Source organism: Ambystoma mexicanum, chromosome 3p (genome assembly GCF_040938575.1).
Source record: "Ambystoma mexicanum isolate Mex_15411 chromosome 3p, UKY_AmexF1_1, whole genome shotgun sequence".
In the NCBI taxonomy this organism is placed as follows: Eukaryota; Metazoa; Chordata; class Amphibia; order Caudata; family Ambystomatidae; genus Ambystoma; species Ambystoma mexicanum.
In genome coordinates, this window is record NC_090925.1 from 1,247,286,869 (window position 1) to 1,247,312,561 (window position 25,693).

General features: G+C 47.7%; 1 protein-coding gene across 1 annotated transcript in view; it reads right to left on the reverse strand.

The window, feature by feature from the left end:
- Positions 1–25,693, reverse strand: part of LOC138581409 (nicotinamide N-methyltransferase-like) — a 228,170-nt gene that overhangs the window by 24,136 nt on the left and 178,341 nt on the right. Inside the window, exon 2 of the mRNA XM_069652725.1 lies at positions 2,425–2,632. Within this exon, the coding sequence (XP_069508826.1) occupies positions 2,425–2,632 (208 nt within the window). The remainder of the gene's footprint in view (positions 1–2,424; positions 2,633–25,693) is intronic.

Here is a 25,693-nt window from a genome sequence, read left to right on the forward strand (position 1 = left end):
TCTTATTATCTTCCTTAGGTTGCACCCATTTGTCTAATGTGCCACTTCTCCAGGGAGGGTGTAATGCCCTAGTTGAAGGAATTGCTGATCTTAGTGTGTTTATACTTTCCAGGTAAAATAGAATGGTGATTTTGTTTGCTTTTGTCATCTAACTTAGTAGCTCCTTCCTCGTCTTCCACGGTGTTTGATTCTTCTGATTTAACCTTAGATCCAGCTCTTGGTGGGAGTCTTTTGCCTCTTCCCTTTTTTCTTTTACCATTTGTTATCATGCTGGGGAACATCTCCCTATTTCTGGCCTTTCTCTCCTGCCAAGGTGATGCCACCAGTGTTCGTGCTTCTTCTTGGTGTGAGCCTACAGTATTATCTGATATTTCTGCTATTGTGATCTGATTAATTAATCACTCTCTATCAACCTCAGAGATTTCCGTCGCCACTTCCTCATTGATCTCGTGCCTCTGTCTGGGTAGAGGGCAAGGTGTAGATGATGCAATCGAGTGACAGTCCCAAGAGGAAGTCCTCATATTTCTTACTCCTTTTTCTTCAATTTGGGCCAGGATAATATCAACCACGCTTTCTAATATTTGCTTAAGATCCCCCTGTTCTTTGGCCATAGATGAACATGATGTAAGTACTTCATCTACCGAGGCTGCAACAGCGCCTTCTATGCTGTCTATGAGGCTCAATTGTATATTTACCTCTGTATCACTGTTCATAAACTTGCTTACTTCCGAGTTTTCTCTAAGTCTCGACAAATCAGGTGAGGCCAATAACCTTGTACCAATGGCATTATCTTAGTCTTCTGGTGTGCGTACCGTACGGGTGGAACCCTTTCTCTCATTGAATCTCTTTGAAGAGTAAGACACAAATTCAATAACAAATTATCATCAATGGCTGGTGAGTGATGTTCATCTTCCGCTTGGTTGCTTAAGCCAAATGTCTGCGCCGTTATCGAACTTGCAGGAGTTCCCTGTTCAGGCATGACAACGTAGGTTACTGGAAAAAAGCCTGTGATCTTAGATTGAGACACCAAAGAATTTTCCATCGTGTGAGCCGTGTCTTCTTATTTGGGGAGAAACATTTGACTTGTCTTGTACCTTGTTTAGGATTATTGATTATATTAGTCATGCTTTTACTTCTTCCTAGCACCACAAGGTGCTTGTTATTGGGTTTCATCTTTAGTCTCAAATGGGGAATACGGCAGTCCCCGTTGAGTATGTAACTTTCCCAAATCACATCCTTTAGGAAAGGATTACTCATGCTGGCTCTCACCTGTGGCTGTCGCGAGTCTTCCTTTCGGCTTCTAATAGGCGACTCGTCCCACTGGGAGCTCAAGGAATGAGGGCCTGAATAAAGGGTTATGAGCTTCGAGGTTTCCCCCACCTCAACTGCCACAACTGCCCTAACTGCCCTTAGACGCCCTTTGTATTGCTTCACGCAGGAAGCCAGTATTTCAGGGGTAGAGGCTCCTCCCTGCTGGCTTGTCGCTGATGCAGCAAACAACAAAGGGCTTTGTGCAGTTTTCGTCCTGTGAACAGGATGCCTGTTTTACATCAAAGTAACAAAGTCCTTTAATAAAGTACACCTCGTAACTGTGCCAGCCAAGCTTTCACACTGGCTGTCACTCCTGCCACAATTGCCCTTAGCAGCTCTTCCATTTAAGGCCTATACGTGTATCTTTTGAATTTGACTCGAGGTATGTAATCCTTTCATTTTGCGAATTGGGAGGGGTCATGGGTCTCGGGTTTCGGGTCTCAGGGTCAGGGCTGACATGAATTACAGGGGGGATGGGATGAGGGGATGAGTTTCAGGGGGGGCCCAATGCAGTCTGGGCCACGGGCTCGAAAAACTGTTAAAAACTGTTAAAATGGCCCTGGGTATTTGTATCTCTTTCCAAAAAGGAAATAAACTTCCATACTGTAGAGACAAAGTACCCCCTCACGCTTCCTCATACACAAATTGTCTTGAGTATTTTGCTTTTTCCTAAGTCAATAGTACCATCATACATGATGTCATCTGTGATGTTGTGCATATTATGTAATGTAGAATAACATGAGCCACACATGGCTTGTGTTATGCATTAAAGCTGCTAAACCACAGCAGAAGTTGCTCTTATTCAATAGGTTAGTGATAGTTCCTTGACTAGTTGAATGTTGACTGTATTTTGAAGCATGTCCCGCAGTAAATCAAAAAATTTAGTGATGAGAGTATTACTGAAGCATTTTACAGTAGGTCACGGATTCAAGTTGAGATATGCACAAGAAGATTATCTTGTAGACATCTATGGAAATAGTTGCCTTTGTGCACAAACATGCAGTACAATCTGTACTAAAAAGCAAAAGTGTTATCTTTGAAGCGCTTATCATCTCTTTTTTGAATTTAGCATAGAAAAGGGCAGAGCAGCATCATTTCAAAATACTAACTTACCCGTTGCCCTCGTGCTCACAAAACATCTTGACCGCTGAGCTCCAGTCTATGGCTCCGGGATCATTCGCGACCCATTTCTTTAGCTCTTCGCAGCCATCGTCTGTCAGGACGCTCACTGTGATCTCCTTGAATATTTCACACACTGGGAGAAGCTCATGGATGGTTGGACCAAGGGTGAAAGCAATCAAGGAGTCGCCTTTTACTTTTCCTGTTATGAAAAGGGTACGGAACAGAAATTGGTGTTTCCTTTTTTTAGAGTTATATTCAATTTTTAACAATCCAAGTAGAGTTTTTGGTGCAGATTCTCAAACACACATGCCTCTCAGTGAGGTGCGGGATCATGCAAAGATGTGCACAAAAAAGGTGCTGTGCACAGGACAGCACCAATTGTTTGTAAATAATCGGCCATTCAGTGGTACATCTACGCGATAGGAATGTTTTTGACACATCTGTCAGATGCACACCTTTATTTGTGTTTAGTTTTATTTATTGTGTATCTCGGTAGCACCCCGACCCAGAGGTAAGAGGGTGCTACAGATACAATGTTTGGGCTCGAAGGTCACAGTATGGTAAATGGTGAGTCATGCAGGATATGGTAGTTGCGTTTCACGGTTACATCATAGATAGTAGAGAAGGTAGGGCAATCCATCTTATTTACAGATATTTGTTGAACAATGACCTTTTTGCTTTCTTAGGGAAGAGTGCATAAGCAGGTTCGTCTTGGATCTGCTGAGGGAGGACATTCCAGAGTGTGGGAGCGATGGTGGTGAAGCAGGGGCCCCCAGCTCTCTTTCTAGTGAATCTAGGTATGTTCAAGGCTGATGTGGTGGAAGGGTGGAGATTGCGCATGTTGTGTTTTCTGGCGATACGGTCGGTGAGGTGGGGGGGCAGTGTTGTGTGGACAAGGAGTTTGAAATCGATTCAGGCTTTGATGGGAAGCCAGTGTGCCTCCCAAATGAGTGTGACATTTTACTATCAATTGTGAACCCCTTTCTGATTGTTTCCTGTTTAAGGATTTTCCCTCCCTTTATTTCCTTCCTCCCAAAAGAAAAATAATGGAAATAATGTACGTTTTGTGACAACCCTTCATGGTTGTATGTTTTCTTCCAGCTCTTTCCCTTACCTTTCCTCCTACCATCCGAAATCAAGCATTTTCTAAGCAAATAGTTTTGGCATTTGTAGTTGTTTACTCCATTGGGGAATGAGGAATGACAGTGCAAGTGGTGGTGGGGGGGGGGGTGACAGTGCAAGGGGATGATGACACTGCAAGGAGGAGGAATGACAGCACAAGGATGAGTAATGGCAGTCTAAGGGTAAGGAATTACAACGCAAGAGTAGAATGACAGCACAAGGGGGAGGAATGGCGACACAAGCAGGGAGGAATAACAGCACAAACAGGGAGGAAAAATAGTGCAAGGAGTAGGAATGACAGTGCAAGGGGGAATGCCAGCACAAGGGGGAAGGAATGACCTACAATGTGACGGAATTTCAGTGCAAGGGTGTTACGAATGACAGCACATGATGCAATGAACGTGGTTGTTTTACCCTTGATGCCAAGGAAAAATGTCCACGTCACATTAAGACTGTATATGCAGACTGGCACTTTCTTTATGTGGCATGACATTTTTTACTTGTCATCAAGCAAACATGATAGGATAGAGTGGCGTACATTCAATATTGGGCAGTCTATTCACAAATAACACTTATCAAGTTTGCTGTACTCCTGATGCACACTACTGTGCATCAAGGGTAAAGCAAACATAAGTTTTATTAAGTTAAGACTGTCGTATGAATCTCATGCTTATCTAAAGGGTACTGCACTGAAATCACTAATATATGTGGCAGTGTTACCAGGTATCACTACCAAACCAAACATGAAGTCTGATCATTGTACTGGGGCACCTAGACAGCCTTTATGATTCATCACTGCTAATATCTACTATGAATAACTTATCCTGGCTAGAAATAATCTGTACTGATCAGGTGTGTGGAGTGGGCTGTTTTAGGGAAATATACTAAGAAGACAAGACATGCCATACTGTAGCTTTCCAGGGGACATGGACCCCTTACTGATATCAATGTAAATGCATTTTTTGCCTTTAATACTCCAAACTCAAAATAATGAGGTTGGGGTAAACTGTTTGTGGGGTGGCTGTTGCTGCTATCTCGGTTGCTTAGCATCAATGCAAATGTAATGTATCTATGTGTAGTACATTCAAGTGCAAACCACAGGGGGGCGCTAGAGAGCCTGTAGCCAAGATGGCCGCATCTCAGTGAGCTCCGTGTTGGACCTCGACTGAGGGTAGGAAGTTCCATGACCCATTAGTTACTGTGCAAGTCCATGAGCAGTGGATAATCTGTAGAACGGTCAGACAACAGACTACCCAAGTTTTATGAACAGTGGGGCACCAGAAATACCAATTTGAGGTGGAGGGGCCCTGGACTGCACGGCTTGGTGCAATCCGCACACGAGTGCCTGTGCACAGCCTGGTTGAAGTGACCGCGGGCTGAATCACACGCATCTAATGAGGAAACAGAAGTGAGAGGTAGACCCCCCAGGGTAGAGGCACCCCTCCACTGCAGCGAGCGGGGGCTCCACGGCGGCAGTCGGAGCATCATGTCAGCCCCGGACGCGGGAATCATCGTTGTGGTGGTTGGGAGCCATTGGAGGGAGAGAGGCTGGCCGGGGCTCGCAGCCCCCTAGAGACTCAGGAGTGCTCGAACTGAACCCAGGGCTGCAGGGAGGAGACTGTATGACCTGATAGCAGAGGGAAGAGACAGGAGTGTGGAGGTTTGACTGCCCTGCCGCTGCTGTGCTTCCCCAGTGTTGGAGGGACTGGTGTGCCATGCGGGGCCTGCGGTATTCCCGCATTGGGCTTCCACCTACGTAAAAGGGCACCGAAGACCTAGGAGGGAGAGAAGCGTTGCAGGAGGTCTGCGGTCCTCCTCGCCTCACCCTCCCCAGCGAGTGACTGTAGAAGTGAGGGACTACCACTGCAGCTAGACCCTGTGCACGTGTGAGCCAGAGGAACTTGGGAAAATCTAACACGAAAACCAGCACCTGCATCGGCGTTGGGCCCGGCCCCTCTGCGAATATCAGGAGAGGCAGTTGCGCTCCGCTCGGAGTGCGTGGGAAGCTTATGGTCCATTGCTGTGCCTGGAGGCCCCATGGGGGGCAGCTAGGAGTGGGGAGCCCAGTCCAACAACCTTCATAAGGGGCAGTGCCCAGCGTATCTCTGCTGACAAAATAAGACACCCCGACCCCTCAGTGACAGACAGGGGAAGCAGTCCCCAGCTCTCGCGGTCATGCAGGGGCCTGGTTACACAGAGACTGTACAAAATCCGGTTGGCTACAAGTACTTCAATCCAAGCCAGGATTGAGAGTACTGAGCAGAGGGACAGGGCCCCAGCATTCGGTTGGGTCAACAAAGTCGGGCGCAACTCTGGCTACAAGTCGAGGCCCACTCAGAGGGGTCCCATCTGCTATCAACCCAAGCTCCAATAAGAACATGGGCTGAGCGCAAACACAAGCGGCGGAGACAGGCGGGCTAGGTTGAATCTTTGGAATAGAGATTGTGGCTACAGGAGACTGTGTCCCCTGGGGACACATGACAGCCATCTGGACGGCAATGCGACTGGAATGAGGAGGCCATGCAGGTGTCCATACAAGTCCCGGGCAAGTGGAAGAGTGCAGAGTTGTACATCGCCTGGCTAATTCTACCCAAGTGTGGGTCGGTGTGGTCCGGTGGCTACAGTTAGAGACCCGTTCCAGGACATCGGGCTACTCAGGGAGCGTCCCCATACGGCATGTGGCCTGTGCTGGGGAACAATAGCAGCAAAACCTAGTAAAAGCTATATGGCAAAAGGAAATAAGCAGCAGGCCCGCTTGCCATTTACCCAAAAAGAAAGACTACACAAAGAAAGTAACAGGATGATGGCGTCCCAAGAGACTCCTACTGTACTGTCCGTGGGGAACCGGGCCGAGGTGACTGCAGGACCGAGCGAGAGCACCCCAATGTCGGAGCTGGGTCAGGTGTTGGCGGAAATGTGATCAGGCTTCATATCCATTAACACAAAACTGGATGGAATGGTGTAAAAAGTCGACAGAAAGCAGGAGCACTTAGACAAGGAGAGCGTCAGGATCTCCGAGGTCGAGCTCCGGGTGAGCGTGCTTGAGGATACCAGCAATGAAACGACACAGGCAATCCGGGAGCTGCGTAGGGAAGTGAAGACGATCAAAGACAAGAATGAAGATTTAGAGGCGAGGTCACAAAGAAATAACATTCGAGTGGTGGGTTTCCCGGAGACTATCTTGCAATGAAACATGGAGGTCTTCATGCAGAACTTTATAAAAGACGTGCTACTGAAACCACCATTGTCCTCCCAATTCCTGGTGAAGAGGGTGCAGCGGGTGTCACAGATAGCTCCGAGACCAAGCCAAAACCCCCACCCGATAATAGCTCGAGTCTTGAATTATCAGGACCGAGACATCACCCTCAGAAGAGCGAGGGAACTCAGGGACCTCACATACGAGAACACCATAGTGTCCTTTTATCCAGACTTCACCCTGGCAGTCCAGAAAGCCTGCTTGTCCTTCCTGGCAGCAAAAAGAGCGGGATACAATACTCAATGCATTATCCCTCCAAACTCTGAGTTCAACACAGCAGCCAAACCCATTTCTTTACTGACCTCACGGCAGTACATTACTTTCTCGAATCTCTGCTGAAGTGATCAGCCGGGCCGGGCCTGGTATCTAGGCTATCTATCGAAAATTAATTCATCAAATGAATATCCATCAAATTTTATTCATTGAAAATACTTTCCATCGGAATTCATTTTCATTGAATAAAATTGGATGGATTTTTCAATTCATACTAAATCGAAAAACAACATGAATTCAATTTTTCAACTCATTAAATAAAAAAAAAATTACTTTCATTGAAAAGATTTTTTATTGAACACTTTATGCTCTTTTTAAACTCATAACTAATTTTTAATAAGTTAATTGTTTTTTTCAATTACTCTATATATAGTATAGAAGAAACTCAATAAATATTTTTTTCCTTTAAACTTTTATGATAATTGTTATATTTTTTATCCACTAGATAGAGGTGTTTGATCACTTTTCATGTTAAAAGTACACATTATTTTTTGTGAAATTGGTATTTATTACATCACACACACGACATGTTCGCCCTTTTGCAATTGGAAGTCCTTGTTCGTGGTTTGGGATTTTCCTCTCATAGTTTCTGTTGCACTTGGATTTTTTTACAGAGAATTTTTCTCTTTGTTTTTCTTTTCTTTTGGATTCATTTTTTACAGTGGATTGGAATTTTCCCTATGGATTCTATGTTTTTTTAACACTTTTTTGGGGACTTTTTCTCGCATGTTATTGGATGTATTGGTTTTGGATTGGTTTTATTTCTTGGCTTTAAACGATTGGGTTCCTTTTTATTGGATTTGTGGATACCACTGGATTCGGTGAGTTTTTGTACGTCATTTAGCACTTTATGTTGAAGGCTATACTGTTGAGATATGTTATTTTGTCCATTGTTTCGACATTTCTAATGCACTATTTTAATCTTTCTTCATAATCCCTGTACTTTTTCTTTTGATGATGTGTTTTTCTTTCTAAATTGTTTGTTCAATGACCATTTCCTGGATTGATTATTCAATTTTCAGTTGTTATAAAAAGTTCCATAGTGATGGACTAGATGTTTTAAACAATTTATTAAGCCTGTTGTGCTATCCCTCCATTCTGTCATTCGTTCTGGCATGTTCTTCTTTCACTGCATTGAAACAGTTCCATACATTTTTGTTGAATCTCGGTCTCCTTCTTGTGCCATTTCTAGTCAATTGTCCAATCCATGTGCTGTCGAAATAGTCTAATAGAGGTTCTAGGTACTGTTCATTTAAAAATAAATATAAAACTCTGTGTCTGTTAAATTCTCTTAATAATTTTCAACCTGATCAATGTGAACAAAAGCTAGTGCGAATAACAGTTTTATATTATGTTGAAACCATTTATGTACATGGATTGCAGTCCTAGTATTTGTAATTTTCACCATATTTCCTGTGAAAAATGACAGAAACATCCTTGGATTTGACATGATTGGAAAGTGTCTGTGATTGCTTTCATTTGTTGAACTTCAAAATCAAGTACCATGATTTAGGGAGAGTTTGGATTAATACTGTCTTTAATGAACCTGAAAATATTTTTGTACATGTCCTCTGTTTTACTGGGCATTAGCATGTATATTAACGGTACAAGAGTTTCTTCCACCATTGCGTGTACGCTATAGAACTGTCCAAATGGCTTTGGACATACTTTAAAAGTTGCATCCCCATGCCATATTTTCGATTGAGGTCCTCCATGTTTCTCGATGTTCCGAATATTAGTATCTTTTGGTCATTTATATCTTTGCTTAATAGTAAGAAATTTTCATGTTTCTCTTTTACTTGTAACTGCAACAGAATTTCAATGTCTCTTGGTATTTTAGGAAAGTTGTATTTTTATTGTCTCTGTTCATTTATTTGACGCTGAATTGTTTTCATTTCGGGCATCTCTGCTTTCACATTAAAGGGCAGTTTGGTACATACTTGTTTTATGACTGAACCACTTGCCTCTGTGGTGTTTTCATTAGCACTTTTTTAAATTTTATCTACTGTTTTCTTTATCATTATGTTTGTGTTATCTGGCAAATGATTGTGATCAACCTGGTGAATAATTTCTCCTATGTGACTGATCGCACGTCCCTTGCAGTGACTTTTGAAATATTCAGTAAATTTCCAATATATGCGTTCATTGTTCTGTCTATCTTTGTTGTACATAAATCCTAAATAGGCTAGTTTTTGAGGTAATAAACTCTATTTTTTCTGTCGTTTCCGCTGTAAAAACAAAGAAACCAAAATTTATTTTGAACGCAAACGTATTATTATTGTACAGTCATACGATATTTTTATGGTGTTGTTACGATTTCTTACCAATAGTGGGAAATAACGGTCTCTTCTCACTTTGCTCCAATAATCAGGTCCTTTCTCTCAGCACTCCGCACACAATTGATATTATGATGTTAGGAGCAACTGTCATTCTACCTCACGTCATAACATGGGGTGCTTTACTCTTGTTTCTTCTATCCTCACCAAACGTATTAAGCACTGGACAAGGGTTAAATATTTACAGTGGGGGTTGGGTGTCAGAGTGATTAGGGGGGTGAAGTCCTTGGGAGTTGAGGTGTTGTTGGGGGGGACCCTCCTAATTAAAGATCTGAATATTACTGTAACATTTACGTTTACATCTTTTACATCTTTTATTTCTTTGCTTTTTCTTTTGAACATATTACCATTTTCGATGGACTGGTTTCGATGGATATCTACTTTCAATTGAAAAGATAGCATTTCGATGAATTTATTTTCATTGGATTTGTTTCGATTGATCTTAGTTCCGATTGTTACTTTTTGATGGAAAGACCATAAACCGCCGGGCCTTACATAGTACACAACTGGGAAAGGCGATGAAGGAGTGGTGCTCCCAAGCTTTTTCAGGCAGGGATCTGTAAGTGACCCGGGCAAACAAACAAACAAATGCCGCCTACAGGGCATCCGTAATGGGTCTTGTAAACTCTAGCTGAAAATGTAATGAAAAAGTCTGGTTGCATGTAGAAGAAATGTTTTTGAGATCCTCCCTTCGAGATCTGAGAAGGTGTAGGCCACTTGGGCGGCGGAGTCCAGCGCCCCGGGGTCGTGGCCCATGGTAACGTGGTTGTTGAGTGATATAGGGTGGGGGGTTCCAGTCACTGCAGGTTGGGGGCAGGCAGTGTGGGTTGAGGGTGGTTGAGATGGGTTGAGTTGGTTCAGGAGGGGGTGGGGAGAGGTGGATAGTTGTGGGAGCTGTTGGTTTCAGTTACTTCAAAAAGACTCGCACCTCATGGGATTAGTCATAAGGCAGTCCTCCGGCCAGTTGGGCAGGTGGGGGGGAATTGCTTTTGTTGATGGGCCTCACCCCAGCTATGGCAACTAAAGTAATTAGCTGGAACATGCAGGGACTTCATAATCCGCGCAAGGTATGTAAGGTAATACAGTATTGTGAGCGACATGGGGGCAGAATAATCATTCTACAGGAAACACACCTCGTTGGGAAAGGGAATCTGGGGGTCGCCAGAGTCTGGGGAGACTGGAAATACTACACATCCTACTCGTCATACTCAGCAGGGGTGATGGTACTGGTACACAGATCGCTGGGATTCGCACGAAGGTTACAATAGTCGACCCGCAAGGGAAATATGTCATTGTCTCAGGGTGCTGGGGTAACACAATGATTACATTTGTCAACATTTATGGTCCAAACATGGACGACCCTGAGTTTTTTAACACTATGGTGAGGATAAGCCATAAATACTTACATACTAACATTGTGTGGGTGGGGGACCTCAATGCCACATTGGACCCAAAGAAAGATGAAACAACAAGGGGAGAAAGGCTTCGCTTTAGTTCAGCGGAGGCGGTCCTGAGCGGCATGAGTGATTTAGAACTGGAGGATGTCTGCAGACTGTTAAGGCCGGAAGGGAAAGAATACTCACACCACTCGGCGGCACATAACACCTCGTCCCGGTTAGACTATATCCTTGCTAGCCCTTATTTTGTACAACGTACAGACGATTGTGTGCTGCTCCCGAGGACACTCTCTGACCACTCCCCAGTGTTGTGGTCCTTGCAAATGGATCTGGCAACTCCTCGCCCCTACTGGAGATTCAAACCGGCAGCAATGTCAGATGTGGTGTTTAGGAGCGAGGTCCACAGCATGGTTAAGAACTACTTCCGTGAGAACTTGGGTACAGTATCCGAGATGGGCCCATGACAGGAGGCGTTTAAGGTGGTGCTTCGTGGAGGGTGCCTGTCCCTAGAACTGCGAGTGTTAAAACCGATACAGAGGCAGCTGAATGACAGTGAGCTTGAAGTTAAAACATGAGAAGGGGAGGTAGACAGGGGAGGCATGCCGGGCTCATTGGCTAAACTAAGGGAAGAACTAGACTGATTCAATACCTTAGCGGAGAGGGAGGTAAAATACCTGGCTCGACCGGCAATGGCCCATAGATATGGAAAGGAGGGTAGACCGGGCAGGCTCCTGGCAGCAATGTTGAGGCATGAGAGAGGGTGTAAGGAAATAATGGCGGTGAGGACAGCAGATGGGGAGGTAGTCGTGAAGCTCAGTGCGATTGTGGACGCCTTCCGATGTTACTATGAGTCCCTGTATACATCGCGGGGTGACCTTGCCGAAAGCGGAGCTTGAGGAGTATGTTAAATAGGCAACCCTTCCAAAACTTAGCAGAGAGGTGATAGATGACCTGGCAATACCAATCATGGTCGATGAGATTCTGAGGGCGATGCACGCCCTTCCTGCCACCAAGGCACCGGGGACGGATGGGATAACATCTGAGTTTTACAAAGAGTGGGGACCCGAGGTAGCCCAGCATATGCTAGCAGTATGGGAGGAAGGGCTGACGGTGGGGCACCTCCCCCCCGTGATGCACGAGGCAGTGATAACACTGATACTTAAGCCAGCTAAGGATCCCCTGGAGTGCTCTTTGTATCATCCGATATCCTTGTTGAATCTCGATGGGAAAATATTCGCCAAGGTGCTAGCTGACTGGCTGCTCCTGCATGTCTCACAGATAATACATATGGACCAATCTGGGTTTATCCCAGGGTGGTCGTACCTCTTTAAATCTTCGAGACTGTTCGCAATATTGGCTCAGATTGATCCAGCAACTCAAGCAGTGGTGGCGTTGCTGGACATGGAGAAAGCTTTTGACTCAGTGGAATGGAGCTACCTATTCGAAGTGCTGTATCAGTTTGGGGTTCCAGAATACTATCTCTCAGCGGTGCAGCTGTTGTATGCAGGCTCTAGTGCCCAGATAAGTATTGGCGGCACACGCTCCTGTGTCTTCAGGCTGGGGCGGGGGACCAGACAAGGCTGCCCGCTCTCGCCATTACCTTTCGCTATGGCAATGGAGGGGCTGGCTGCCCGGATGCATAGATTCCACAGCCGCAGGGGCTTGGCGATGGGGTGGGGTGGAGGGCGCAGGGAGCTAATATCACTGTCGACCTTAAGACCCAGGTTGATGAGCTAAGAGACAAGGGAAAATGTGCCTTGCTACTTCTCCTGGATCTGTCAGCAGCATTTGACCTGGTGGATCACAATGTACTCTGCAACCACCTAGAGTCAGCAGCGCACTACTCGCAACAAGCTATAGCCTGGATTACATCTTTCTTAAGTGAAAGTACCATGAGAGTCTTCTCCACCTCAGCAGCAGCTGATCCCTTTCCCATCACTTGTGGTGCTCCCCAGGGGTCGTGTGTCTCCCCCGCTATGTATAATATATTTACCAAGTCCCTCTTTGATGATCTGGACTGTCTCGGTGTCACCTACACTAACTATGCAGATGACACCCAGATTCTCATCCCACTTTCGGGGGATTACAATCAGGATTTGGCATTGGTGAATAGAGTATACCTCAGCATCCAGGCATGGATGGCACTTCATGGTCTATGCATGAATGATGACAAAACGGAACTCATCATTCTAGGGACCTCATCTAACATTAACAAACTTGGCCTTATTTATATCTCTTTTGATATTGATGGCAACACGATTAAGGTTGCTAAATTAAGGTTCCACCCTTACCTTTGGCGAAACAGGTGAATGCAATGGCATCATCTACATCTTACACATGTAAGCTGATCAGATCAGCCAAACCTTTCCTCTCAAGAAGCAGTTGCACCACACTGGCAAGAGCACTTGTGCTGTCCAAGTTGAACTACTGCAACGCTCCATACCTTGGGTCTAACAAACACATCACTAAGAAAATTCAAATACTTCAAAATAACACCTTGAGACCAAAAGAGAACATATCTCGACAGCAAGGAGACAGGCAAACTGGCTCTCTACTATAGACAGAATTAGGCTAAAAACTGCCTAACTCGCATTCAAGTGTCTTAATAACACAGCACCTCGCTACTTGACAGAGAGGTTCAACAGAATACTTATGACCCAACCTACTAGAGTGGCCTACACTAACTGTCCTCTTCTTCAAACTAACGACAATTGGTGGCAATAGCTTCCCTGTCAAAGCTGCACAACTGTATTTATTTATTTGCATTTTTAAAGCGCTCACACAGCCCGGGGGCATTGAGGCACTGTTACAGAATTTGTTTTTGTTGTTTTCTTAGTTCCATATTTTTAACACGCTTAAATACCCAGAGGTTTCTAAGCGCGGACCCGGGAATTGAACCTGTGTTGTTTCATGTCGTCTTGCTTTCAAGGCGAGCATGTTGCCCCTGAGCTGTGGAACACCCTCCCACCTATCCTTACGGTAGAACAAACCTACCATCAATTTCCACTAAACATCATCAACTAGTTTAAAGCTAATGATCTTTAACCCAGACCCGTTACCTCCTCTACTTAGCATTTCCCACTCTGTTTTGCTTTTATGACCACTATTGCAACCTACACTGTACCTCTGTATTGTATTCTGTATTACTGCCATATACTGTAAACCTGTAAAATATGCTTTCTTTTGTACCTTAACTGTAACTGTGCATATTTTATATCTCGCCTGTAACTATGTAAACTGAAAACGTCCTTGTGCCCTGATACCCTCGGGTCTTGTGTTACAAATAAATAAACAAACAAACAAACAAACTGTACGCGGACGACGTGATCATATTTCTCAGGGACCCCGCAAACAACCAACCTTAGCACCAACCGGCAACAAAACTATTATCCAGGGTAGGTGGGGAGCGGGCAATGCCCAATTGGAGGACATGTACCAAGAAGGGATATTTGTCACTCAGGAATTGTTTGCAGAAAAGATGGGGGGAGGGTTTCAGCGCGCAATGCAATATTTCAGAATGAAAGCGGCTTTTAGAGAGCGGTCCCAGAAATCCTGCACACTACCCCGCTACTGAAATACATCAGGTGCTCCTCTGGGTGTAAAGGGGTGGTTTCTGCGCTATATAAGCTGATCCAGTCTGACTCACCCCGGGAAACTTTGAAGTGTAAGAGCAAGTGGGAAGAAGGCTCTGGGATACACTTCACAGACAAACAGTGGGCAGTGATTTGAGGCAATACACACAGGGGTGCATTCAACTCCCGGCTACAACTAATTCAGCTCAAGACACTGAACAGAGCATACATCTCCCCGGCACGCACACACAAATTTGACAATACAAAAGCGGCTAAGTGCCCGAGATGTAATGCTGATCCGTCTGATCTAATACACATGTTGTGGGCCTGTGTTAAATTGCGTTTATTCTGGGAGGAGTAGCAGACATAATGTCAGAAATGCTAGGGCAGACTGTACCTTGTGACTTACTGTGTTGTATGTTTGGGTGGCTCCCCGGGTTACCTAAATAGTACCGAAGGTTACTGTTGACCTGCGTGATAGCAGCTACGCGGTGTGTATTGATGAAATGGACAAGTGCACCCCCCAGGGTTGTAGGTCTGGCTGAAAGATCTGATTTGGTTAAGCGGTACAGGCAAAGAGTATGAAACTCTCCGTGTGCTGCAGAATCAACCCATAAACATCTGGAACCCCTTCACTGAGTACTTACTATCCCGGGACAACACCTCAGACTAACCTCCCAGTAGGGAGGAGCACGTGTGGACATCGGCGTATTGCACATTCCAAGGGGGAGAATCGAGAAGCCCGGGAGGTGGGGAGCTCACTCCACGTTTCTGGGTCCCTATGTCGGGCTTCATGTCTCCACAATTCCCATCGTCCGAATGTATGCGCTATCTGGTAATGTCAAAATGTTCATGATGCAATCTCCTGGTACTCAATGCTGTATTGGAATTTATGGCTAATGTTGGGGAGATGCGAGTCACTTAATAAACAAAGTATTAAAAAGTGCAAAACACACAAAAATGGCATTGGTATCTGTGTTATCAAAGCGTATGCACCCTCTGTGGGGTGGCTCGTCCATAATGGGCGAGATTGTATTGACCCACCAAAATCCTCACCCCTCCTGGAAGAGCTATGCCAGTCTCTGAGCGCTCCCTAAGCTGCTTGTTGCAGCTCAGGTAGTGCTTCTGGGTTGGCTTGAACTGTCAAAGGGAAACGTGGTTTCACCTTGACAGTTTGTAAACCAGCTGTGCATGACCAATGGGACATGCACGACTGAGTTGTATTGTTTCCCTACTATTGCAAGGTCCTTCGCAAATGCAAGCTAGGGTACTGCACATTTGTATGTGCAAAGGGGCGCTCCTGAACCGCCAAGCGCATACAAACGGAGCTGGACGGCCCGTCATTAGCGCTCAGGCTCCTGCCCCAGCAAGAACAGGGACCAGGAAGCGCTCAAGTTCCTGGTCCCTGCTCCTGTGTGAGCAGGAGCCATGAGAGAAGGCTGTGGCGGAGTTGAATCCGGACCGGAAGCTGAGTGCGGGTAAGATTTATATTTTTTATGTAAAATGTGTATGGATGAGTGGGTGTATGATTTATGGGTGTGCTTGCAAATGAGTGAGTGTTGTGTGTATTCGCGCTAGGCTGTGGAGCGGGTGGATGTGAGGGTTAGACCGCTGAAACAACATTTCTTTTACTGACCATCTATAACTGGATTGCATTGTGCATCCAGTTAAAAGGTACAGCCAGCTAGGGTACGTCCTTATATGGGGATACTGCCATATATTAGCAGAGCCAGTGTGGACATGTTTTCTTATAGAATGATTACTGTCATTATGTAGAAAGCAAACATGCGTATGTTCTTACATAGAAGTTCTGGCATATATTGGTGCAGCCAGCTTGGAAATGTTTGAGCACATCCAGTGTGAAAATGTTTTTATACCGGCACATATTGTTGGCATAGGCATCCAAACAATGCTTTGGGAAAAGCTCCTGTGCACTGTTGGTGACTTGCATCTAATCTATTTTTGAATTGAAGCTACCATACAAAACCAATTGCAAACTGTCTGGCCTTATACTCAGTTTTTCACTGAAGGTGTACTGTATAATGCACCATTTTAACCAATGTTAAACACATTGTGTATAGGCGCATTATCAATACCCAATAATAAATAAATACATACATGTTATAAAGAATTGACAGGGGGAAGTCACCACTGAAGCTCGGTCGCTCTGCCAAAATTGTGGGCTATAGTTACACCTCTCCTAAAATTCACCAGACGCCTTTGCTGGGGACTTCACTATGGCTGACCTGTGGGTAGCAGTAACACATCTATCGGTTCATCCAGTAGAACCTTATCCGAATGATGTAATCCTTGATGCTGAAGATTTCAGTTTTATGAGCCCATTGGATTTGCATAGGAAAACCTATATATATGCAAAATGTGGTGTGATGTAGTCCAGACGCTGTGTTCCCATATAATACCTATTTGCTGTACAGCACTATCTGTAACAGATGACATGATTATCTCAATTCATGAAGAAAGACTGAAAGGACCTTGCCAGGATTCGAACCTGCCACAGAATGCTGCACTCAGACATGAGGGGCGCACACTCTACTCGCTGTGCCATCTGACCAGCACACGTGAGCATCGATAGGAGGAGCAGAGAGTGAATGGAGCAGCTTGCTGGCTGGAAGACCATCACAGTAAATGGTGGAGTATTAGTAGACAACACCACCATACCGTGATTGAATCTTTGTTTTCAGGAACCTTTTTATCATTGCAAACTATATCGCCATCTTGTTGGGCTATTTCTGCAAAATTTTGGAGTTTTAGATTGATGAATGCTTTGCACGGTGCACCTCCCTTTAATGCTCAGGGTGCCCATTGGTGAACTGCTTCATAAATCTGTGTACCCCCATAACACCGCTGCCCTTTTAGCAAATAACAGCACATTGTGAATATGCCTGCAGAATGACTGAAATAACAAAATCCGGCTCTAGCAATGGGACACTGAGGGCCTGGACTGCACAGAATCTTTGAGTAATTGGCAGAGAAAATGATGTAGATTTAGGAAAATACTTTAAAGTCGTTGTACAAGGAAAGAACACGGGCAACTGTATTTGTTATGCCTTTATACTAAACAGAGCACAACAAGATAGAAAGACTTGATGAAGTTCATAAAGAAAGAATGAGATAAGAAATGGAAGATGTGTGGTTTTAATATAAAATTGGACACAAATACACAGTTAATCCAGTGAACCAAATGACACTGGAGTGTGATCAGTGATGTCAGCTGTCTTTGGAGGCCCTCACCATTGGCTTGCAAAAAACTAACTTAGACGGCGGCCACTTGTGCCACAATAGAAGCGCCTCCTCTGGGCTCTAATGCTGGGAAGGAGCAGTTCTGTAACTGCAAATCATGAAAGCAGTGGAATCATCGCCCCATTAGTTCCTGTTCACTTTGACCTCTGTATTTATAATAATGTCAGCGTTAATATAGCGCATCTTTCTGGATGCCACTGACTCTTAATTGTTATAGGAATAGCTGGTATTATTATTTAATTTAATGGCACTCAATGTATCGCCCTTGAAGGGGTGGAAGGGGTGAAGGCCTTATTAGGCCCAGATGGAATTCAAACTTTCTAATTGGAGAATTGACCCATGTCAGAGGATAGCGCTTAACCCATGAGCGCCGACCAGGGCACCCATGATACCATGACACATCTGACATGAAGGAACATTTGGAAGTGCACAAACGTCTTCTCTATTAATGATGCTCTGGCTGCTGTTGTGTATTTTGAATGTGAGCCTTGCTGCGAGGAAGTGTCGGAAGCAGCAGGACAATGCACTTTGGAACCCTCCTCTAGCAATGTCTATGTTTATGTTTATTTATTTATAAAGTGCAGCGTTCGCCACTAGTGCATCTTGGCGCTACTCGGCAGGTCAGCAGAACAGAAGCATTTTTAGAAAAGGGGAGTTTTGAACGCTCGCTGGAAAAGAAGGTGGTTGGGCAAAGTGAAGAGCTTCTAGGGCAGTGAGTGCCACAGCGAAGAGGCTGCAACAGAGAACGCCCGACCACCAATCCGGCTAAGTCTGTACCTAGGAACTAATAACAGACAAGCATCAGTGGACCGGAGTGCACAGCCCAGTACATAAGGGTGGAACCTCTGGAGATATTCCACCCCCCTGGCTATAATATGCACGATGCACCAAGCAGGCAGCTTTGAACTTAAAGCACTGGGCGACCGGCAGCCAATGAAGATGGCAAAGTACTGGCGAGATGTGCATAAAACGGGAGGAGGATGTGGCAAGACGGGCTGCTGAGTTCTGAAGAATCTGGAGTCGCTGCAAAAGGTAGGCCGGTTGCGCCAAGATTAGAGATTAACAGTACTCCACAGTAGAGATCACCAAAGAAGATGCTACGTGGGCTCAAAGCTCATCCGGAATAAAGGAGAAAACCTTCCATAGGAGTTTCAGCTGGAAATAGCCCTGTTGACATACAGCCCAATCTGAGGTTCCATGGACAGGGAAGCAGAATGTTTCACACCTAAATCTTTAACAGTGGTAGAAGGAATAGCCAAAGAGCCGAAAGAAGTCGTCCAGAAAGCAGTACTCCAACCAGAAGAAACAGAAGGGGGGGGCCTACCACCAGGACCTCAGTCTTTGTGCCATTCAGCTTGAGCCAATTAGTGCCCATTCATTCCCTCAGAGCCTTAAGACAGGCCCTGAACCTGGTTGCAGACTCATCTGCCATGAGATCAAGGCGAACAAGGATTTGGGTATCATCTGAATAGGAATAACAGATTCTCTCAGTGGGAGAGAATGAGCTTGATCCGAGGCTGAACGCAGATGTTAAACAAGGTTGGCGAGATGGCGGACCCTTGAGGGACACAACAGGTGAGAGCCTTACTTAGAGAAAAGAAAGGGAAAAGAGATGGAGTTTGCTGATGATCAGAAAGAAGAGAACCAGGCCAGAACAGCAGTCCCGGCAATACCAGCTCCAGACAGACGATCCAGCAGGTTAGCATAATCGATGGTATCAAATGTGGCGGAGAGCTCAAGAAAAATGAATGCTCCCACACCTCCCTGGTCATGCATCCTTGCAAGATCATCCAATACCGAAACCAGCAGGCTCTCGGTCCCCTGGCCTGGATGAAAACCAGACTGTGAAGGATGAAAAGAAGAAGATTCGTCCAGAAAAGAACAGTGAAGAGGGCAAACCAATGATTCCAAGAGCATCATCAGACATTGAAGAAGGGCAATGGGACGAACATTAGATAGAATAGAATGATCTAGAGAGGTTTATTTCAGTAAAGGAATCACCGTAGGGTGTTTCAGATTGGGGGGGGGGGCACCCCAAAAGGTGAGGCAGGACCCCCAATAGATGGGGCAGTAGGGTTTGGGCACCCTGGGAGCAGATAGCCACACTAATGTGGCCATCTGCACCAAGCGAAGTTGGGTAAACAAAAAAAATAATGCAAATTCATAGGCTGCTTTTTAGGGGGGGCTGAGGGGCACCCTAAATTGGCAGTGAATGATCTAATGCAACGGGGGGTGGCCCTCAGCCCCCCCCCACCCCAAATGGAGGGCCCCACCTCATGCAACCCTTCCTGGCGGCAGATAGGGGGGGCCCACCTCTTGGATCCCTCCCTGGGGTCAGATGCCCCTTCCTAGGAGCAGATATCAGCCCCCAGGGAGGGTTGCATGAGGTGGGGCCCTCCATTTGGGGTGGGGGGCAGCTGAGGGCCACCCCCCGTTGCAGTACATCATTCGCTGCCAATTTAGGGTGCCCCTCAGCCCTCCCTAAAAAGCAGCCTATGAATTTGTATAATTTTTTTTGTTTACCCAACTTTGCTTGGTGCAGATGGCCACATTAGTGTGGCAATCTGCCCCCAAGGTGCCCAAACCCTACTGCCCCATCTATTGGGGGTCCTGCCCCAGCTTTTGTGGTGGCCCTCTCCCCTCCCACCCCAAATGGAGGTGGGGTGTACCTCACGCAGCCATTTGTAGGAGGCACAGGGAGGCCTGCATGAGGTGTCCCTGCCACCCATTTGGGGTGGGGGGGAGAGGGCCACCACAAAAGGTGGGGCAGGACCCCCAATAGATGGGGCAGTAGGGTTTGGGCACCCTGGGGGCAGATTGCCACACTAATGTGGCTATCTGCACCAAGCGAAGTTGGGTAAACAAAAATAATAATACAAATTCATAGGCTGCTTTTTAGGGGGGGCTGAGGGGCACCTTAAATTGGCAGCGAATGATGTACTGCAATGGGGGTTGGCCCTCAGCCCTCCCCGACCCCAAATGGAGGGCCCCACCTCATGCAACCCTCCCTGGCGGAAGATAGGGGGGCCCCACCTCTTGCATCCCTCCCTGGGATCAGATGCCCCTTCCTAGGAGCAGATAGCCCCCAGGGAGGGTTCCATGAGGTGGGACCCTCCATTTGGGGTGGGGTGGGGGGTTGAGGGCCACCCCCCGTTGCGGTACATCATTCGCTGCCAATTTAGGGTGGCCCTCAGCCCCCCCTAAAAAGCAGCCTATGAATTTGTATTTTGTTTTTTGTTTACCCAACTTTGCTTGGTGCAGATGGCCACATTAGTGTGGCTATCTGCCCCCAGGGTGCCCAAACCCTACTGCCCCATCTATTGGGGGTCCTGCCCCACCTTTTGGGGTGGCCCTCTCCCCCCTCACACCAAATGGAGGTGGGGTGTACCTCACGCAGCCGTTAGGAGGAGGCCCAGGGAGGCCTGCATGAGGTGTGTCCCCCAGCCATTGGGGGTGGGGGCGGGCACCCCAAAAGGTGGGGCAGGACCCCCAATAGATGGGGCAGTAGGGTTTGGGCACCCTGGGGGCAGATAGCCACACTAATGTGGCCATCTGCACCAAGCGAAGTTGGGTAAACAAAAAAAAATATACAAAATCATAGGCTGCTTTTTAGGGGGGGCTGAGGGCCACCCTAAATTGGCAGCGAATGATGTACCGCAACGGGGGGTGGCCCTCAACCCCCCCCACCCCAAATGGAGGGCCCCACCTCATGCAACCCTCCCTGGGGGCAGATATCTGCTCCTAGGAAGGGGCATCTGACCCCAGGGAGGGATGCATGAGGTGGGCCCCCCCTATCTGCCCCCAGGGAGGGTTGCATGAGGTGGGGCCCTCCATTTGGGGTGGGGGGGTTGAGGGCCACCCCCATTGCAGTACATCATTCGCTGCCAATTTAGGGTGGCCCTCAGCCCCCCCTAAAAACCAGCCTATGAATTTGTATTTTGTTTTTTGTTTACCCAACTTTGCTTGGTGCAGATGGCCACATTAGTGTGGCAATCTGCCCCCAGGGTGCCCAAACCCTACTGCCCCATCTATTGGGGGTCCTGCCCCACCTTTTGGGGTGGCCCTCTCCCCCCTCACACCAAATGGAGGTGGGGTGTACCTCACGCAGCCGTTAGGAGGAGGCCCAGGGAGGCCTGCATGAGGTGTGTCCCCCAGCCATTGGGGGTGGGGGGGCCACCCCAAAAGGTGGGGCAGGACCCCCAATAGATGGGGCAGTAAGGTTTGGGCACCCCGGCGCCAGATTGGCACACCAATGTGACCCTCTGCACCAAGGGGAGTTGGGTTACCAAAGGAAAAAAATTAAAATGGTGGAACGCTTTTTAGGGGGGGCGGTGGGGCACCCCAAAGGGTCAGGGAATTTTCTAATGGGATGGGGCGTTGACCCCCGACCCCCCCACCCGCAATGGAGTGGGTGCCAAGTCATGCAGCCCTCCCTGGGACCAGATATCTGGTCCTAGGAACAGACGCCTGAGCCCAGGGAGGAGTGCAGGACAGCCCCCCTCCTTATCTGCCCACGGGGAGGGCTACATTTTTCTGGTGTGACCGTAGGTAACACATGTTCTTTGTTTTGTTTACAGCTTTTTCTACCCGAGCAGCTGCAACGTTATGTGAGTACTGTTTTTTATTATTCTATGGTTAGGGCCCACTGTCAGTGGGGTGGGTGAGACTGGGGCTGGATTGTTGGTGGTGTGGGTGGGAATGGGCCGTCTGGGCAGATCACCTCCAACTGTCCTGGAGTTGCGGCTGGGCTGCATTACAGCTTTTCCCTTCGGGGAGGTATTGGCACACTGCCGAGACTCCTTGGTGGGGAGAAGCTGTAACGCATGGCAGCCAGGGCTCCAGCAAAGTCGGCGGTAATATCCCTGGCCTTGGGCACCCTTCACCCATGTGGGTCTTTCCTGGTGGTTCTGGGTATTACATTCTGGGCCGATTTGCGTAAGTCAGACCACTGTGGATTCCCACGGGTGTCCTCTTTTGGGAAATGCATGGGGTTCCCTGTTTGCCTTGCTGGCTTCGACACCCTAGGCCCAAATCTGTAGGTTGCCAACATGAACAAAATGGGCAGTGGCGAATGGCTTGGGGTTCCCAGTCGGTTACCCTTTTCCTTTTGCGCCCCCGGTAGGTGCACCCACACATGTGAGGTACCGTTTTCATCGGGACACGTGTGGGGACGTGGGAAGGTAGGCCACGTGTTGTTGGCGGTGTGTTTCGGTGGGTGGCCAGAGCGAAATGTCTGAGAATTGTCTTAATTTCTGGCCAATTTCAGAGACATTTCCCTGTGCCCACTCACCGAAACACGTCGCCAACAGCAGATGTCATACCTTCTCGTGTTCCCACAGGTGCCCCGACGAAAAAGGTACCTCGCATGTGTGGGTGCACCTACCGGGGGCGCAAAAGGAAAAGGGTAACCCGCTGGTAACCCCAAGCCTTTCGCCACTGCCCATTTTGTTCATGTGGGCAACCTACAGATTTGGGCCTAGGGTGTCCAAGCCAGCAAGGAAAACAGGGAACCTCATGCATTTCCCAAAAGAGGACACCCGTGGCAATGCACAGAGGTCTGACTTGGGCGAAGCGGCCCAGAATTTATTACCCAGAACCCCAGACAAAGTGAACATTGTGTTTTTTCCCCACCAAATATCACACTTTGTCGGGGATTGTGGCTAATAAAAACTGGGGCAATGTGCGCAAGGCAGACCTCTGTGGATTCCCACGGGTGTCCTCATTTGGGAAATGCATGGGGTTCCCCGTTTCCCTTGCTGGCTTCGACACCCTAGGCCCAAACCTGTAGGTTGCCCACATGAACAAAATGGGCAGTGGCGAATGGCTTGGGGTTCCCAGTCGGTTACCCTTTTCCTTTTGCGCCCCGGTAGGTGCAGCCTGTGAGAGAACGGATCTCAACGACCGGTGGGGGGAGTCTGTACTCCCACTCCCTATATGGTGGAGGAGAGGCACAGGAGACCCCAGCCAAGATTCTCTATTCGGTAGCAATGGTCGAGCAATCAAGGCCTAGCTTCTCAGGAGGTGATGCAGGCTGGTTCTTAAGTACAGTGTATCCCCAAGCCCCCACAAAGGAATATCCACACTCTGTATTAGTTAGAACACAGTCTTTATATAATCAATAGTTAAGGTTATGTACATTCATCATGATAACTCACTTTGTACTCCGGCAAAATCTACAATGACAAATATTTACAATCCTAAAGTGGTACCACCCTAGATCTCATTGAAGTGCATGAACAATACTGTACAATGTCACACAGACCAATAGAGTGAAACCAGCAATAGAGAGAGGAGAGAAAATAAGATGGTTGAGCAATAGGCAGACTACTGACCCCTACCACTAGGCACAGTTATGTGTGGAGATCCCCCCACCTGGGCAACCTGTAAAGAAAGATATAGCACAAGCCCAGTCCATATATTGCTCTGCAAGTCTTATTTTCCCCTATAATGTTTTTACCCCCCCAATGTACCTGGTGGAGTCGAGTTCCTTGAAAAGGCGTCGATAAACGTCGAGGGACTCGCTGTTCGGCGACGGGGAATCGACGGCCCTTCTTGAATGCCTTCCCTTTCAAGCGGGAGGCACGGGGCGTCGAACGTCCGTCGACAAACGAGGTGGAACGATGTCGAAGAGGCGGCACCTTCGTCCGAGCGGTGCTCGTCGGCGTCGGGGCGTCGGCGTCCTGCAAGGCGGAGGTGTGCGGGGCACCTCGATGACAATAGTTCTGGACCGCAAAGATTGTAGAGACGGGAGCCCAGCAAGGGCGTCGAGTCGTCCGGGTCTTTGAGGTCGTCGGGTGGCGGGAAACCCACCGGGAGGTTTCTCCTCGGCGCGTTGGTCGTCCTCGACTTTCTCCGGCAGGATAAGCGGTCGATGATGCGGTCGAGAGAGTCCTTCGATTGAATGTTCTTAGGCAATGGAGCGGACGGCTCCGGTCGTCGGCGGCACGGCGTCAAGTGGTTCCCACGGCTGGGCAACCCAACTTCGACGGGCCTCCAGCGGTTCCACAAACCTGCGAACCCTGGTCGACGGCAATGGACTTCGACGGCGTCGATGTCCGGGTGCTTCACTTCGATTCTCCTCGGCGGTCCCGTCTCGGGTCGACAGCCTTTCGAGGATCTGTCTTCCAGGGCACTTCGGCGAAGATGGAGCGGTGCTCGATGGTCCCTCGGAGCACGGGAAGAGGGCGCCTTACCAGGTCCTCTCTCGGGTCAGCCCTCGACGAATTCGACAGCCTTCGGATCGGTCGAAGCAAATGCCACAGCAAGTCTTCTTCTTCCAGCTGGACGTCGAGGATCAGCAGTTCCAGTTACTCTTGAGTGGAGACTCAGCTTCTGAACGCTTCTGAACTGAACACTTTTCCAGTGGTGAGAGGTCCCCAGATATACTATCCTCTCTCTCATCCACGCTGCTGGCACACACTCAGCAGCCAATCATACTGCAGGGCATTCATGCAGTTAGTCAGCCAATCAGGCACACAGTGCATTCAGGCCACACTCCTCCCTTCCAGACACTCACAACAAGGAATGTGGATTGGGACAAGTACCCAGCCATTCAACACTACACACTCCATTCAGGCCAGTTTCGGGCAGGGCTGTCTCAGTCTTTGTTTCTCATGCCAGAAACCAGACAACTACAACAAGAAGTGTATATTGGTCACACACTCCATTCACCCAGGTCCCACCCACAGGAGGTACCCACAACATACAGTCACTGGGAAGGCTCCAGCCAGTCTAGCTGGGCCTTCACAACAATACCATACATGGAACTTCCACCCAACAGCCAGTCAGGGGGAAGGGACAGAGACAGGGCTTCCCAGGACTTTGGGAAAAACAAGACAACAGGCAATAAAAAGCAAGAGGCCACAGGGGCCATCTTGTTTCTATCAGGAATCAACTGATCCCAATGGCAGGGCCTGGGTGTCCCAAAATGGAGGACACTCAGGGCACCTGGCGGATTCAGCATGGAGCTGCCACCAGCCCATACCCTGCTCTGTGGGCCACCCACAGGTGCCCAAAAACATACCCTAGGGGCACAGGGTTGTA